At 35.8% G+C, this 18728-nt stretch overlaps 1 protein-coding gene across 2 annotated transcripts; it reads right to left on the bottom strand.

Moving 5' to 3' along the window:
• Positions 1-5125: 5125 nt before the first annotated feature.
• LOC116123138 (probable LRR receptor-like serine/threonine-protein kinase At5g10290) lies at positions 5126-14469 on the bottom strand. Of its 2 annotated transcripts, XM_031408941.1 has the most exons (13): positions 14188-14469; positions 12918-13042; positions 12239-12371; positions 12041-12112; positions 10904-11047; positions 10711-10782; positions 10493-10558; positions 10265-10335; positions 10018-10152; positions 9257-9598; positions 8138-8520; positions 7115-7430; positions 6156-6869 (listed from the first exon to the last, which is right to left on the bottom strand). In XM_031408941.1, the coding sequence occupies exons 2-12, from the start codon at positions 12982-12984 to the stop codon at positions 7116-7118; spliced, it is 1800 nt and encodes a 599-aa protein (XP_031264801.1). In that variant the 5' UTR covers positions 12985-13042; positions 14188-14469; the 3' UTR covers positions 6156-6869; position 7115. The 2 variants fall into 2 exon arrangements, with proteins under 2 accessions (XP_031264800.1, XP_031264801.1); XM_031408940.1 differs by lacking the exons at positions 6156-6869; positions 12041-12112; positions 12239-12371; positions 12918-13042; positions 14188-14469 and adding an exon at positions 5126-5472 and having other exon boundaries at positions 10904-11719.
• Between the last annotated feature and the right edge of the window lie 4259 nt (positions 14470-18728).

Genomic DNA, 18728 nt, shown 5'->3' on the forward strand with positions numbered 1-18728 from the left:
TCGATCTTCCTTCTGGTTGGATGACTCCCAGGGTCACTGTTCTGGTGTTTTGCCCTACATGGATGGTCAGGGGAGTCCTCTGATAGTCATTCGGTTGGTCAGGATGGATGGGCTCAGGTGCTGCTGGTTTTGTTTGGCTGTTCATCCCGGGATGAGCCGGGCCAAATGAGTATGTGTTGGGATGGTTAGATTGACTGGTCTTGTGGATGAGGGCTCTCGGCCATCGCGTCTTGGTCTTGATGTTGGAATGAATCGGCTGATTGTTGCCTTCAGGCATAACTTTATCCCATGAATTAGACAGAATTGTCAACCGCAGACAGGTTTAAGGGACGCGGCCTTTTGCCAGACCAAGGGTCGAGGCTTCAGCGTACAGAGGTTGCATGGGCGAATAGGGGTGCAGAACCGATTGAGGGTGTTTGGCCAGCTCTAGGTCATAGAATTGACTTACCTTCTCCTTGGGGATTGGTTTTCTGACCTGACGGACGCGTTTTCTGTCCGATCGCATGTTCTCAGCTTCCAATGCTGCCACTTTGTCCAAGTTTTGTTGCATGAGAGCAGTTAGAGCTTCCAGTTTGGCCTCAAGGCGGGGTTAGCGTTATTGAGTTGTCAGCCATGGAATGTTCCTCCACGTAGCAAGGTTCGTCGAGCCGAATGATTGCTAGAGGCCCCACGGTGGGCTCCAAACTGTAGTGTAAAAATCTACCTGTATGAAGGGGGGTCTGATCCTGTGAGGTTAAGGCCACTAGCGCCGCTGCACCTGCACATGTAGAGAAACACACCGTGAAGCGAACGGGAAACACCAGGTGGGTTTTGCCGTAGGCACTCCGACGCTCAAGTCAGCAAGGCTAGAGAGGCTAATATAGTGAGGGCTAGGGAGTAGAGGTTACCGGAAGTCTAGTCGGGGACTGTGACTACAGCGTTGATGTGGAGCTCTCAAGTCAGAGCTTTCAGTGTGAGTGTGTAATTCCTCTCCCTTTGATGAAGGGCCTTGCCCTCTGTTTATATAGTGGTCGTCTGGTCTCCCAATCCTGGTAGAAGTAGGAGTCCTAGTATGACTCTGATACAAACCCTAGAAGAATTAGGGCTATGGTAAGCTGTCTTACCAGTGTCCGGATAGGAAGGTGATTCTGATTAGGAGAGTAACTCCGAGTAGGAAAGTGATCAGGAATAGGAAGGTGACCTTGAATGGGAGATTGATCAGGAGTAGGAAAGTATTCTGAGGGGGTTGTGGGCTCTGGATTCACCCATGGACCTAGGAAGTGGACTGGGATTAGGAGGCTCGTGCCCACGTGGTTTGGGCTGGCTATATCTTGTACCGAATGGGCCTAATCTGGTTGGGTCATATCAGGATTGGGCCTGGCTTCTTCTTCAGTGTCGAGCCCGTTTTCCTATTTGGGCCAAGGACAATTTTTGGCCCTAACAGTTTCATAAATTACCAATTGTCACCCAATTTTAACCTTTGTTAAGGTACAATTTCTTTGACCAGGTTTGACTAGTCAAATACCCTTTTTACCCCTTATTATAATAATAAGTAAATTAATAAATTATTTTCTAACCCTCAAATTAATAGAATTAGAAAGTAATCATTTTCCTTTCAAATTTATTTTAATAACACCATTTTCTTCAAGCTGGCATCATGTATTAGCATAGGACTGTTAAATCGATCCTTTAAAGCTGTTAGTTTGGAGTTAAGTTACTTATCTCAATTTCCAAAAACGTGAAAGTTAATTTTATTTAAAGGACAAATTTAGCTATAAAATCAAACGATTTATTACTTATAATATTCAAAAAAACAATAAAAAATATGTTCTCCAACCAATAACGTTAAACTATATTAGACTACAGTAGATTCAATAATACATTTTAAAGTATGATTTAACAACTTAATTAAAATATGTTTGATCATCATAGGCTTAGTATCTTATACATTTAGACTATTTTTGTTCTTATCATATTTTATTGAGGGCAATAAAGTTAATTCTCATTATTTTATAGCTATTTAAATCTTTTAAACAAAACCTTTACATTTTATTAATTAAAATTAGTTACATGATTATATAAGATTATTTCTGTTAAATATATATTTATTGATCAAATTTTGTATCCCGTGAACCAAGCACTTTTTCCAAATGACACAAAAGAATTATGTAAATAAGAATATACTATATATAATTATATATGCTTAATGTATCCGTTTCAAACTAAATACAGTTAAACTTTGATAAATTAATACTCGACAAATTAAGAGCAATGCTACGTTTACAACTGAGCCATACAAACAGGTAAAAAACAAAGGACATAGTAGTTGTTTTACATAAATTTTGTACAATTTTTGTCTGTTTGTATGACTCAGTTGTACAACTCAAATGTAAACAAAATATTATTGATAAATTAATAACTTCGATTAAATAATATATTTGGCTGGTCCCGATTTGGGACCAATGTGGTAAATTAATAATATATATGTCTTCTCGGATCTCATTTCTAACTTTCTTAGTACATTAAGAAGCTTTGGTGTAGTGTGTCATATTAACTATGAGTTATTCCCTGTATCACATTAACTCCTAGTTATAAGAGGCTGATGATCTTATTTCCAACTGTTACTTTTTATACCACATTAACTATACACAATATGTACATGCAGTTCAATGTTTTGGAAAAAGAAAATAAAGAATGTCTGGATAACACTTTACATGAATCTTTTAATATTTATTAGGGTTCTAAAAACCGGACCGGACCGTCTGGTCGGACCTGTTTTACCGGGAGTCGACGGTATCTTTGATCCGGTATCTTCTAAAACCCGGTATTTTCAGTTAAACCGGATTGAGCCACGGTTAGACCGTCGGAATAGTGCCTAGTAGTGGTCCAATCGCGGCTCAATCCTGCCGGATTTTGGCATATTTTGACGGAGAAAACACCACCATTCGACTTGACGGCATCTCCACGACAAACCCATCCATTTTTAGTGGCCGTCGTCCAGCCTTCGTCGCTTGCCGTCCACCTGAAGTTCACGCTTGCCGTCAAACTTCCTTCTTGATTCCAGAAATTTTCGGCACCGATGGAACTCCCTAACACCACCATCAGATTCGCCAGAACCTATACATCAAAAGCCCCATGATTCCAAACTTCGATTGGCTGTTGATCGTCGTTGCGGCCACCACTCACCAGTCTCTTCGCGCGACAGGGGTGTTTTAGATAAATTTCAAACCTTAAGTGAGTATTATAGGGGTGTTTTTGATGAATTTCAAACTTTTAGAGACTAAAATTAATTTTACAGGATACGGTCCAACCGATCGATCCAACCGGTCAAACCAGAAATCGGACCCGTGAACGGGTCATAGTCCGGTCTGGTTTTCCGAACATTGATATTTATAAACATCCAAGAGTCTTCATTTTTCCCATCAATAATGAGCAGACTGATGCATTGCACATTTGTTTCAACTTCGAATTTCTCACTTCTCAAATTACTTCATCCGTTATCTCTTGCATTCGAGGTCATTTAACTCAATAACTTTCAAAATTTAAGTACTTAAGCTCTCAAGTTAAGACCCAGTCAATGGCCTGACCAGGCAGAACAAGTAAAGACGAGAGTTCACGGGTTTAACATGTATAAACAACAAGATTATGTAAGAGTATGCTTTAGAGCCAAATACACCCAAATTCCCTTCTTGTTTGCTTCAAAATATAACATTGTTTCCCTGCATATAGCATATTCCACTTCAGCTGCGGTGTCACAAGCAACTACTCTTGGAGAAGTAGGAACACAATTAATCAGTCAATGGGATGATCACAGGAACTGTATTTTAAAATATCACTCCTTTTCTAATTCAACTTCAGACCTCTCCATTCAATTTTCAAGTCTTCCTTTGGTTTTTTTATTTATTTATCCCATGATCCATACAGGTTAGGACAGGAGAATACGTATTAGCTATCAAGCTTACATCATGGCTTTCATAATCAACAAGATGATCACAGGACTCTTGATTCTCAATTCCCCTTATTCAACTTCAAACTTTCCCTTCAAACTTTGATTTGAATTTTGTTCATAGGATCGCCTATATATAATATTGCATTTGCCCTCTAGACAACTCCATTAAAAAGATTGAAATTAATTCTTAGAATATTTAACTGTGGTGGTTTCTACTTTGAGCTTATTACTTTCAAGAGAAGAAAAGATTTGCGCGAAAAACAGCATGTCAGTTTCTATGGAAGCTTTAGCAATGGCAGGCACGGATTATCTAGAATGGGGTGTGGAAATTGAAGAATGGGAGCATGAGGATTTTGAGCCTCCTCCATCCCATTTGCTAGCCGATGAAGAAGATGAAGAGATGATGAAACTAGAAGAGAATCCAAAAGTGGAGCAATGGAGAATCATCAATAAAATGATTGTTGCCCTGGAAAATCTTGTTTCAGATTATTTATTTGTTTAACAGTAATGAGGGTTTTCATTTCTTTCTCGTTGGTTTATTTGTTGTTTCTTTTAATAGTGGTAGACTCTATAACTTATATTTTGCATAAAAATTACCAGAGCAAGAGGGAAATACATCTAGAAGGTTCAGATTTTATGTCTTTTCATTTGCTCTTTTACAGTCTCTAATTCTTCTGATGCATATATACTGTATCTCTTAGCTGACAAGTCTGATATGTTGCATTGTATTTGTACTATTAAACTTGAATCTTCTTAAAAATGTCCTCAAAAATCTTAACTGATCAAATTCATTGCTTTTGGATGTGGCATCCATGTAAAGGAACAACATGTGAAGCCCTCAAATGTCAATAACCATAAATATCAAAGGTAGTTGCTCTTTCTAACTAAACTACCATGCGCAGATTCTATAAGGAAGTTTCTACCACGGGAAATTCAAGATTTTAACAGCACTGTTCATTGCTGACAAGTTCTTGATGACGTAAAGAAGAAGCACAGATAGAAGTCAGTTCCAGTATTGTGGTTGACATGTTAAGCACTGTGGATAAACTGCTTTTGTTGCTTATTTAGACAATAATCTCCAAATTGGTATCCAAGTTATTGCTTAGACATATTAGCAAAAGTTTTGGGGTTAATCTGTCAAATTATGTCTTCCAATACAAGTAAACAACTTCAGTTAAGGCCCGTTAATTAAGAGATCACGGGTACAATGAAGTAAAACTTTATCCATGGAATACCCGTGTACCTTCCTCTAACTAAATGTTGATAGCACACAAGAAATCCTCTAAACAGTGGTTTCTCATAGGACTTTACTGCATATAAATACACTCCATCATACTGTCATAAAAATCACCAAAGATTTCTCTTCATTTATACATTCTTTAGAGTAGAAATTTGTGAGTGTGCTGCCTTAGAAAAAATGTCTGTCGAAGCTCTTGCAATGGCAGGCGTTGACTATGCAGAGTGTGGCATTGATGTAGAAGCATGGGAACATGGTGGCCTGGAACAGATTCCTGAATATCTGCTGGCTGAGCAAAGGTTAAGCACTAAGAATGAGCAGAAGAGAAGTGAGGTGTTAGTGGTTAATGAGCAATGGTTGAAAGAAAAGATGCTTGAATGGGCTAAAGCCGTAGCCTCAGTGAATCAGACAAAGACAAAACTTCAATTTCAAAGGAAAAATGTGTTTTGCTAATGCCTAACCTTTGAGTTGCAATGTGTTCTTTATGGAGGAATTGTTATAGCATTATATTAGTGTTATAAAGTTTCTTTCAAATTAAATGCTGTTAACAGAAAAACTTATCTCAATTTCATCTTATTTTCTGCTTTTGTATAATCTGTTAACCTTCAGCCCTGGCAAAACTATAAATCATGCATTGTTATGGATATGATTGTATTTAAAAATACCATCATAATTTGATCCAACTAGAAAGTACATTATATCTGTCTAGTGATTTATTATTGATCATAGTTTGATGGTAACAGCCTAACTTCTTTTTCCATTTGAGAAATTCAGTAAACTTTGCACATGAAATCCTCACTTTTGTTGAGAGAAAAGGAAAACATTTCTGTTTTAAGTTAAGTAGACAAGCATCTTTCTAGTAACTCTTTTTACTTTCTAAAGGCTTTTGGTTGTCTCCTTAAAACACTTTTACTATTTATAAAAATCTAGTTCAATTACTACACTGAATTATAAGTGACCTCACCCATATATCACATGCATTCATGTGTATACATTTTCCAAATCTAAAAGTTACACAGAAACTAAGAACTCATAATGAAAGCATTCACATGACCATATGTGGTGTCATGTACATAATTAATTACTAGTAAGTACACATTCATTGCATACCTATTGGTTTTTTTACAGGCCAATTACCCCCTAACAACTTTTACTAGTTAATCAATTATCTTTGATTGTGATTTAATGAAGTGCATGAAAAAGTGAAAGTGAAGTACAAGTGGCTCAAGTCACAGAAAGATATAACAATACTGCTAAAAAGCATTGTGCAAGTTCTTAAGGTTAGATTTCGAGCCGAAGAAGCCATGTCAATAGAAGCTTGGCAATGGCAGGTGTTGATTGTATCAAGTGTGGCATCAACCTTGAAGAAATGAAGCATAGAGACATGGAGAAGACACCAGAGTATCTTTTGGCAAAGCAAATTCCATGCAAAGATGATGTCAAGGGGATGGTGGAGCAAATGGAAGAATGGCAGGTTAAAGCAGTTGCATCCATTAGTATCACAGCCATAGACACATAAAAACTGTAGCTTTTCTGCATAATTTAGACATGAGTGAAAACCAGAAGTTGTCTTTCCTATGTCCTTGTGAAGAGCACAAGCTAAAAATATCAGACTGGTGTCAACCCAGCAGATCTCCAGTATCACTAAAAAAAACTTCCTTCTACAGAATAAGAGCTCTTCCCTTTCATTTAGTTGGCTGATGGCTGCAAAATTTAACCAAAATTAAAATTACACCAGCCCCAAGAGGGAAGAGCTATAGAGCTATTACGAACATATATTATACAAAAATATGAAGGCATGTTTCCTTTTTTTTTTTTGTCCCCCCTTTCTTTCCACACCATTAGTTTTGGCATTAGAATTATGTCAACTGAAGGAGATATCAAGCTAGCCTAATGTAACAGAAGGTTAAATGCTTGTCATGCTTGTCACACCAAATCGAATCTGTTACCTCATCTTCCACCTGATAATTCAATTGCTTCCTGGTTGTCTACGCAATCTATCGCCCAGTCAAATCCGCCTTGCAGCCTCTCGTACTCTTGCCTGTGAGTAACTTCAACGTGCTGCCACTCTTCCCATCTCTCAGCCAGCCCCTCTCCTTCCAGCATGCGTACAACCTCTGACATTCCTGGACGGGCCTCAGGTAATCGTTGTGTACAGAGCAACGCAACTTGAATCATAATCTCCACCTCTTGGAAGTTGTAACTTCTATTAAGGTTGGGATCTATAATAGCGTCCAGTCTCTTCACTGTCTCGGACTTCCTGACCTTTTGGAGACAAATTAACACAGATTGATGCAGTCATAGGAACTGATTAGTGTAAAACTTTGGAAATTATGAGCAAACCAAATTATCTAGCTTCAATCTTCGATGCGTCAAATGCAAAATTTCAGAAGTGAAATACTGTCAAATTTCCGACAAATTTCATCTCTTGCGAGAACAATTTATCTCAAAACTGAAAATGACAAGAACAAATACATCTATACTCCGACATCAAAGAATGTAAGATGAGACTTGGATGTAGCAACTATATTACAAATGAAGCCCAATTTAGCTTAATTCCAGCATGAGGATGCATGTAAAGTTCCTCATACAATAAAGATTATTTTCATATCAACACTAAATTTGAAGCAACATCGACTTCGGCACAACAGAGTACATATGAGATGACATGAGAACGTGATGGAAGCATTTTATCCTCATAAGGTTTCTTAAAACACCAAAAAACAAAAATGTCACTTGAATATTTTATGGCCAAAGTTCCTTGCCAAAGAAATGGAAAAGGCATTTGCTCCAACAAAAAACACTTGGAAGTTGGGAATTCCACGTAGCAAGAGAAAATACTGATGTACAAGTAGTTAAATTTAATTCTTTAACTTGTAAGTCATATATAATCAAGTCAACCATTATGAGGCAAGGAGAGAGGAATGAATGCATACAAACAAATGAAGATAGTCAAATATTGTGCGTCTTACAAGGTCAAGCAAATAGGCATTTTCGCGTGCAAAGTCAATTGCACGTTGACCTGTGACAAGCTCCAGGAGCATAATCCCATACCCAAAAACATCTGTTCTTTCGGATGATTTCCCAGTGGACAAGTATTCAGGTGCTATGTGGCCCATTGTCCCACGAACTTGAGTCGTCACATTAGTCTGTCTCACATCAACCAATTTGGCCAGGCCAAAGCCACCAACAACTGGTTCAAAGTCATCATCAAGCAATACATTATCCACCTTCACATCCCGATGACTGATCTTAGGATTGCAATGTTCGTGTAGGTATTCCAGCCCACGTGCTGCACCTAAGGCAATTCTTTTTCTCATAGCCCAGTCTAAAACAGGCTCCCCAGGTTTAATTTCTGCAAGAATGCTTAAAAATTAGTTAAACATCATCAGAGCAGCCTCTAGAAATTTATCGTATGCCTAAATTGGTACAAGCATTACAACTCAAGAAATTATGTAAGTTCCCTATAGATGAAACTAAATCTTACATGGTAAAGAGGTAGGCCTACAGCAGAACTTAAGATTAAACACAAATAGTCCATCATTGGACTTGTATTACTAAAAAATTCAATAAAACTTCAGGCTAAATCGAGTAAATGAACAGATTCTATTCAGATCTCCACTGAAGCCAGGCAATCCTTGCGCTTGACAGATTAGAACTCGGACTAGGACGATGACAACAAAGATGAAAACAATTTTTAATTCACACCATTCAAATACTTTATCTTCCCTATAATCTACAATGCCACTAAGAATAAAGATACAAGCATAATTTCCATCGTATAAGTCCAGAGGTAACAATATAGCATGTTAATTTTTTTGAGAAGGAAACGCATGGCCTTCTAAATTTACTTTGGTCTCAGGCTTCGTATTCTGATGGTATATTCAGTAACAAAACACGATTATACTGAGAACAGATGAACAATTTTGGGAGGCATCACTCTCTGATGCCAATACACAAAATTTTCACTTGTGCATTTATTACCTTATCAAGACTCACATTATTAGATAATATCTGAGCAAAAAATGTAAACAATTTCATTGCACTTAGCAGCTTCTATTTATTATATGACATTGCATAGATATAAATACCTCGCAGCCGAGAGGCCACACTCGAATTCTGCATAAATGGGTACACCAAAAGACGTTCTGTTGGTGTTGTGCAAAATCCAATCAGCCGTAATAGATTTCTGTGGACAGCCACACTTGTCATCTCAACTTCACGTTGGAAAGCTGCATCTGCCCCAGGACTCTCAAAATCAGTTAATCGCTTCACAGCAACTTTTGTGTTATCAGCAAGCACCCCTCTATAAACCTTTCCAAAACCTCCCTGTCCAAGGACATTATTTTCACTGAAATTGTCGGTAGCCAACTCCAATTCGCTCCACGAGTATCTTTTCAACGGACCAAACGCAATTCTTCGGTCGACTTCACCTGTTTACACAATAAAAAAGATAGCTTCAACTGAGAAACTACATTAAAAGAATATGTAAATTAAATACTGCAGTTCCAGTATTTGAAGATGGTACACAACTCGTAATACAGGATAAAACAGGTGAACTACTTGATGAGTAGAACAAAATGGATACCAGAGCGAACTTTACAAAGCAAGCATCATAAAGTCATGAGTGGCAAACTAAATCATGAGGCTGAAGTTCACAATTTTGAAATTCTCCCACAAATTTCATAACCACACACTAATATTTATAATTCTACACTAACAAATTATCACCATCCTCATGAGAATATTGTTTGAACCATGCATGTATGCTCCAAAAATTTAAGCTAAATACTGAAAGGAGACGCCATATATATATAAACTAGTTTCTAGTAAACTGAAAATTAACACAAACCTGCAACATCTACAAATACTTCACGCCTGTAGCCTTTATGCTTAGCCTTGCACCAGAAAAACAAAAACACTCCAAAAAGAAGAACAACTCCAAAAATCCCAACTATAATTCTGATAGTTGGCTTCTTTGAAGCCCCTGTCAGAATAGGGAATTACCTAAGCCATTAGCTGGTCAAAAAGATTTAACAGCTCTATTTTAAGAAAACATCTCTCACATTATGAACCAAACTAACATCAAACCAAATTACCTGAATCATTACTCCTAGATTCACAAGGGTGGGGAAGATTTTTATCACAATTCAGATGGTTTCCCGTGAAACTAATATAAGCCAACACAATCAAGTTTAGTGCTGATGACAAAGAGTGAGATAGAAAGACTAAATACAAGCATATCCAATAAGTGAAAAGTTCACAGTATCTTATATTATGACCGAGTTATTAGGAATAAAAATAATACAAGTAAGTGTGGTCCATACTTGTACTTAGGAATTTGGAATAAACGTGCAGGAATTTGGCCGCTGAGATTATTGGTATCAAGCTGACTGCAAAAAGAAGTTCATCTATGCAATCAAAAACTTAGAAACATGATGAACACAAGCCCACATAAAGAAACTCCAAGGTCCAGAAATGTGGGGGAGAGAAAGAATTTATTGATACTTCATGCAGGCATCTGTTAATTTCGGGAATCACTTACATATTGATCAAGTTTGGAAGATCTGCAAGTGACTCAGGAATAGAGTCATTGAGGTTGTTTTGACTCAAAGTTCTGATTACATGTCAAAAACATAGCAAGGTTTTATGAGAAACGAATGAAAAACATAAAGATATAAAATACACCTCAAGGAAAAAAAAAAAAAAAAAAGTACATTACAGATGGAAAAACTTACAAGAACCGAAGCTCTTTTAGATTACCAAGTGAAGATGGTATTTGACCTGTTAAATGATTATTTTCCAAGTCCAGGCTGTTTAAATTTGAAAGATTTCCAGACTCTTCAGGTATTTCACCATTTATGTTATTTCCTTTCAATGTACTGCATGAAAAGTGCACCTTATATATATTAGAAACATCTTGGTCACATGTATATATACCCATTTACTGGAACAAGTCAATGACCATTACAATATTATAAATCTACTATGAACTAAGTAAAAGCTGGCAACTTGTGTCTTGTTGTTGTAATTAGCACGTGTCTGTATCCATGTCACAAGAGAGAGAGAAAGAGTTTTAAAGTGCATACAAAACATAAAGATGAATTTAATAAAGAGAGCAAAGATCATCATTTTCCTTGATAATATTATTTGGAAAAGCATAAAAAATGTTCCTAAAAAAATTATATCCACAAAACCATGAGTGATCTAGATACAGACAATATTTTGCCCAAAAAACGGAAGTTAATCTTCAGTCAAATTCTTCTCAGATTTTCTGGCTTTAACCTACAATATCTATCACCCTATGACATATATGAACGAAATAAAAATCCAGAAGTCAGAAGATCTTTTTTTTCTTCCCTTGGTTCAAATTGAAATAAATGCCTCCAATAAAGAAAATGTAAGCCTATAAAAATTCAGGAAGCTCAAAAGTGAACTGTCTTCCTTAATTCATGCAAAAACAATTAGTCTTGGAACTTTTTTTCAAACCTAAGCAAATCATAATGGCAAAATCAGCAACCAAAGACACAGAAGATTAGTTTTTATGACTCAAATGGCACAATTAGAGATACCAGGTTTCCCTTATCCTAATAAAATACCAGACTGCTGTGCATGTGTTCTGAACCCAATGGAATCCTGCATGTCATTCTAAGAATAGATAAAATGGAGAAGAAAAAAGGAATGCCAAGATCATTATAAAATTGCATAAGGACTGCATAGACACTATGGATAAGGGATTTTCACCACTGCTGATACATACCCCTAGAATTCATTATTTAGAAAATGAGATTTGCCACCTCAGGAAAATAGATTAAAAAGGTACAGAAAATACTGTAACGAATTACATTGATTACAGCAATACACTCCATACATACAGTTCTTTTAGATTCCTCAGAGCTCCTATTCTGGGGGACAAGGTTCCAGAAAAGTTCATGGTTGACAATCTCCTGCAAAAGAGTACATAATCTACGAACAAGTAATTTATACTGGCATAGTGTGCTATCTAAGCACTATAATTTAAAAAAATAAATAAAAAAAAAAGGAAGTTCAAACTTAATCTAAGAATAACTCGCACAGAGACAACATTGTTACTATTATCAGAGATGACATTGGACCAAGTGCATGGATTAACTTGGTTTTGATTCCAATCAGTCAGCAGAGTGCTTGGAACATGCAATGAATTCTTCAAAGCGTATAGTGCATCTCCTGAAACAGAATATAGGAATATTCACCACCAAATGAACAGCTAACCCAACAACAATATATAAGTACCAAAAATTTTCACGAGGCTAATAAAATCAAACATAAAAGAAAATGATCGATCAAAATCTCATCTCATTAGGAACTGATAACTGCCTACTGAATCAGCAAAGATTTACCTTAATCAACATTTCAATTTGACTTTATTACCTGAAAGCCATCTCTCTCTTTGCATCTAAACTGGTTTCTTTTTTTCTGTTTCCATTCAATCTGAGACAACAAAAGTTCTTCCACTGTTCTAAATTACTCATTGCTATAGAGTTCACTAAACTAATAGAATAACTTTTAGCTTAACAACCAAAGAAGTAAATGATAGAAATTTAGCTCTGCTTAGCTTGGCTACAATTAGTTTGCAACAAACTTTGACTCCAGATGACTATTATAAACTGGACAGTTCACTTCCAGATTACCCTATATTCAGAAGTTATCTAATTCAGAAGTTATCTATATGCTGCGTACATGCAAAAATATCAAATACGGGATTTGTCATACCTTGATAATCAGATTGTACAGTAGAATGCAAGCAAGCCAATATTAGAACAGCAAGGACCAGTTCCATCTTCAACAATATCAACCCCTTGAGCAATACAGCAAAGCACGTGATCTGCAGCAAAAACCTGAGCGAGATCCATTTTGACGGAAACATCATAGTATAAACTTCAGAATCAACATATAATATACACAATGATAAAGTTTAGAGAAAAAAAAAGACCAATATTTCTTACACAACTGTGTAAATCAAGGAACATGTAAGTCAAGCAGCACATGCCTCTGGACACATGAATGAATGTTTGGCCTTGTGCCGTTGTGCGTATAAGCACATCTTATTTAACTACGAATCAGTTAAGAACGTGAATAAACAGCATCTGAATAGTACTAATTCGTGAAGGTTTTCTTTTATACTCTTGACTCGGCAACAAGAGTTTGACAGTGTTTAGTGATCTGTATATCATTTTGAGACATCCAGAGAATCATATACCCTTAGTAAATCAGATTACGGTTGCAAGGCAACCTTAAGAAAATTGTCTAAAACAATGATTAGTGTAATTGATAAGATATTTGACCCAAATCCTAGCCTAAATTACCATTTTTTTCTAACTTTGTTTTTCAACATTGAAATTGACCACTCCAAGCATACTGAAATTGCCATTAAAAATTATCTCAACAAAATTAGGAATGGTCCTTGCAATATCAGTTATTTATGAGCCATGGATACATACATAAACATGGACATATAAAAATGAATATATAAAAACAAATAGGTCCTCAGAGCTGTAACCAGAATATGTTTTTTTTTTTTTTTTTTTTTTTTTTTGGGGGGGGGGGGGGGGGGGGGGGGGGGGGGGGGGGGGGGGGGAGGGGGGGGGGGGGGGGGGGGGGGGGGGGGGGTATAGTGTAATTGGGGGGGGTTTTTTTTGGGGGGGGGGGGTGGGGGGCTATGGTAATCAGCGGACAGTGGCCACCCCTTGCCCTTGCTACAACTTGAACCCAGACCCCTCCTCGAACTTTTAACTCATCAATCCATCTTTCACTCCATCATGCCACAAGGGGTGGTTAGCAATAACCAGAATTGAGAACACATAACATTACACATGAACTAACACAACACAAGCTGAGAAAATACCGAGAAAATTTTGAATTTGCTTTATGGGGTATTGACCAAAAATCAAAATTTCAAGTTGAGGCTTGAACAGGAATTGCTGAGTAACAAATCGAAATGAGAAGAAAAAATATCAAAGAATTGAAAACGTAAAAGCAGTACCTTTTTCAAAGGAGTCAGATTGGAGCAGAAAGAAAAGAGGTTTTCATTTTAAACGGGGATTAGTTAAGAGTAAAGGAATCAGAGTAATGTGAAGCAGTTTTTATCTTTTTCAGTTTTTCTACAACCCAAAAGCCATAGGTAAGACATAGGAATGAGTAACCAAAGGTTTTGACCCTTATCGGTCAAGCCTCTTCTTTCCTTTCAGAACGGGGATAGGAAAAACAGGAGTACTTCGACTTCTGTTGTCCCGCCCCATCCTCATAGACTTGGAGTCCTGTTGAATAATTCTTAACAGCAAAATTCTAAGGGAAAGATGGGATGTTCAATGTCACTGTTATATTATTTGTTTAGTTCTTTTTTTATTTTTCTTTAATTCGTTTCTTGTTAACTCAATTTGTGAACTGTACTGGAAATTTCAGTTATAAAACATTGAACATTATTTATATATTACACTAGAAAGACTCAGCACATAATTGTCTCAAATCATGAATTTCGAAGAAGCTCCTCCTGTCTCCGTCGGTTCAAACTTCAAAGTCAGAAATTAGGTTCTGGAGAGCAATAAATAATTGAAATCTAGGAGGAAATTCGTTGGAAGCACTCGAAAAGTAGAAGGCGTAAATGATATATATTTTTTTTTTTTTCTATACTTGCACAGTTCTTACAAATACTTTGTGCCTATTTTTGTAATTTACATACAAAACAAATACAAAGAAACGTTCATGTTAGTGTATAACTAATTTCAAATAGCTGTTACTAAATTTGAGTTCATTTTTGTCAGGAATTTGAATTTTGATGTATTGAGCTGTTATGCTTAAAAAATCAGAGTTCATGTAAGATGTAAGTGAGCATCAATCAGAGTTCAAGAAGGTTTTGTATTGCCTAGAATCTGTCATGTCACCCTAAGATAAGAAAAATATAGTTGTCACTAACTCAGTTGATTCAAGTTTTTTTCTATGAATGAATTTGGTTCGTACATTTATCCAAACCCTATATAATTTAAGAATATTTCATAAGTTATCAACCAATGAGACGCAAGGAAGGACTTGCATGACACCTACCCATTTACAGACTTTTAATCATTACCTTGAACTCAGCAGTTATAAATAAAGGACTTCCCCTCACAAAATCGGGGATCAGACTCTCTGAAATTAACAAAACAAATAGCAAAGACAACCTACAGGAAAGAGACTAGCTTAATATTCTCTCCGAATACCAAACTTTTGTAATTTTGTTTGCTGTTCGCGACCTCTTATAACTTGGTTAATCACCAAGAACATTCATGTAAAAGAAAATAGTGGATGTAGAAATCACTTTAAGCATTCGAACTAATATAAAAAATTTCATTGTCTCTTTTACATTAAGTCTTTGCATGTTAGTGTGACCTTTGACCAAATCTCCTAATTAATCACATGTAACTTATAAGATTTTCTTAGTACGTTGCACGTGCAAGGTTGTTGTTATCAAAATCAAGCATCAATAAGCAACATATTTTTAAATCTATATTATTAGATAAAATAGATTATGGTTATCATCAATTTATGAGATCCCACTCGGTAATTGGATCTTATTTATAGAATCTATGTAATGGGTTAATCCTATAATCATGCGTTCTAAAATCAAATTCAATTTTCACTTTTCTAACTTAAATTTAATTAGCTCAATTATTAGATTCTGTTAATGGTTAATTTACTGTTTACCTCTATTAATTGTTTCATCCTTGTCAAATATGTGTATAATTCAATTATTAGATTCAAGGTTTTGATGATATACTATTGGGTTTCATTTAAAGTGTTATTTTCTGTCCATAATCAAATAAAACTCTCGACCTACATACTACCTCCCATAATTTTATGAAATTTTATTAACCAAAATGACATACTACCCCCATAATTTTATGAAATATCATTCAAACCTTTATTCTCACCTGGATCCTAGTTTCGAGTCCGATTCCAGTTCTAAACACCGGTGGAACCAAAACCAGACCCGTACAGTGCTGGTTCCACCTATTAGGGAACATGAATCGCCCACGGGTTCCAATTCTACTCTAATTTTATGCTCACCCGTACTTTTAACTTTGTAAGTGAACACTTCTTATACTTCAAATTTTTCTGTCTTTTAACACACACAAGTCAAACAAAAAGTATGAAAATCTTTCATCATAAATTTATCAAAATAAACATTATCACTTAGGCAGAAGATAAGAACAATAGAAATTAAAAAATATATAAATACATATGGAATACTATTTCAAATAAAAAGTTGAATATGTCTATTTATTTAGTTCTGTATATATACTTAACTATATTTATGTACGAATCCTAACATGAATTATAATTTATATTTATTATAAAAATATATTTATAGTAATGACAGATTTTATGATAATGTGGAAAGAAAATTCCACAAAAGGGAGAAACAGATAATTGCCAACTTATTAAAAGCATAAGTTATATATTATATATCTTGATAATCTGAAGTTATAATCCAGCCTCGATCAATCTACACATCAACAGCCTAAACACACAATCAATCATAAAAATAAACCACAACAGCAAGAATTTTACTATGGTTCAGGGATAGCTTACATCCACGTTGAGCTCCACAATTGAGGGACTCTCTGCACTAAATTTATCCTTTGTTCAATTTACACAAATAACACTCAACTCTTCTTTACAGATCTCACAACGCTCTCTTGATACACAACCGTAGACTAATCACAAGAAATACTCAACCTAACACTTCTAACCCGAAAGTAAACAAAACCCCCAATAAGTGATTTTATGACTTTTCTTTCAGTCTCTAATTCTTCTGAAGTATATATAGTACTGTATCTTTTAGCTGACAAGTCTGATATATTGCATTGTATTTGTACTATTAAACTTGAATCTTCTTAAAAAAAATCCTCAAAAATCTTAACTGATCAAATTCATTGCATTTGGATGTGGCATCCATGTAAAGGAACATGTGAAGCCCTCAAATGTAAAAAACCTGTTCAGACCATAAATATCGAAGGTAGTTCCTCTTTTTAACTAAACTAAACTACTATGCGTAGATTCTATGAAGAAGATCCTATCACGGGAAATTCAAGATTTTAACAGCATTGCTCATTGGTGACAAGTTCTTGACGAATTCGATGACGTAAAGAAGAAGCACAGATAGAAGTCAGTTCCAGAACTGTGGTTGACATGTTGAGAAGGATTTTTTATAAGCTCTGTGGATAAACTGCTTTTGTTGCTTATTTAGACAATACCCTTTTAGACAATAATCTCCAAATTGGTGTCCAAGTTACTGCCTAGACATATTAGCAAAAGTTTTGGGGTTAATCTGTCAAATTATATCTTCCGATACTAGTAAGCAACTTCAGTTAAAGGCCCGTTAAGAGATCACGGGTACAATGAAGTAAAACGTTGTCCATGTGATACCCGTGTATCTTCCTCAAACTCAATGTTGATAGCACACAAGAAATCCTCTAAACAGTGGTTTCTCATAGGACTTTACTGCATATAAATACACTCCATCATACTGTCATAAAAATCACCAAAGATTTCTCTTCATTGATACATTCTTTAGAGTACAAATTTGTGAGTGTGCTGCCTTAGAAAAAATGTCTATCGAAGCTCTTGCAATGGCAGGCGTTGACTATGCTGAGTGTGGCATTGATGTAGAAGCATGGGAACATGGTGGCCTGGAACAGATTCCTGAATATCTGCTGGCTGAGCAAAGGTTAAGCACTAAGAATGAGCAGAAGAGAAGTGAGGTGTTAGTGGTTAATGAGCAATGGTTGAAAGAAAAGATGCTTGAATGGGCTAAAGCTGTAGCCTCAGTGAATCAGGCAAAGACAAAACTTCAATTTCAAAGGAAAAATGTGTTTTGCTAATGCCTAACCTTTGAGTTGCAATGTGTCCTTTATGGAGGAATTGTTATAGCATTATATTAGTGTTATAAAGTTTCTTTCAAATTGAATGCTGTTAATAGAAAAACTTATCTCAATTTCATCTTATTTTCTGCTTTTGTATAATCTGTTAACCTTCAGCCCTGACAGAACTATAAATACTTACTTGGGACATTCACTCACCTCCGTCCAATTAAAAATCTTGTCATGCATTGCTATGGATATGACAGTATTTAAACTTATTCATCATGGTGATGTTCATTTTTAAGAGGGTTTCACATAAATTATGAATATGATTGGATCATATTATAAGACTATGATTTTCCTCTTCTAACACTACATAATTTGATCCAACTAGAAAGTGCATTATATCTGTCTAGTGATTTATTATTGATCATAGTTTGATGGTAACAGCCTAACTTCTATCTCCATCCGAGAAATTCAGTAAACTTTGCACATGAAATCCTCACTTTTGTTGAGAGAAAAGGAAAATATTTCTGTTTCATGTTAAGTAGACAAGCATCTTTCTAGCAACACTTTTTACTTTCTAAAGGCTTTTGGTTGTCTCCTTTAAAACACTTTTACTAATTATAAAAATCTAGTTCAATTACTACACTGAATTATAGGTGACCTCACCCATATATCACAT

This window comes from Pistacia vera, unplaced genomic scaffold (assembly GCF_008641045.1).
Source record: "Pistacia vera cultivar Batoury unplaced genomic scaffold, PisVer_v2 Contig140, whole genome shotgun sequence".
Lineage (NCBI taxonomy): Eukaryota > Viridiplantae > Streptophyta > Magnoliopsida > Sapindales > Anacardiaceae > Pistacia > Pistacia vera.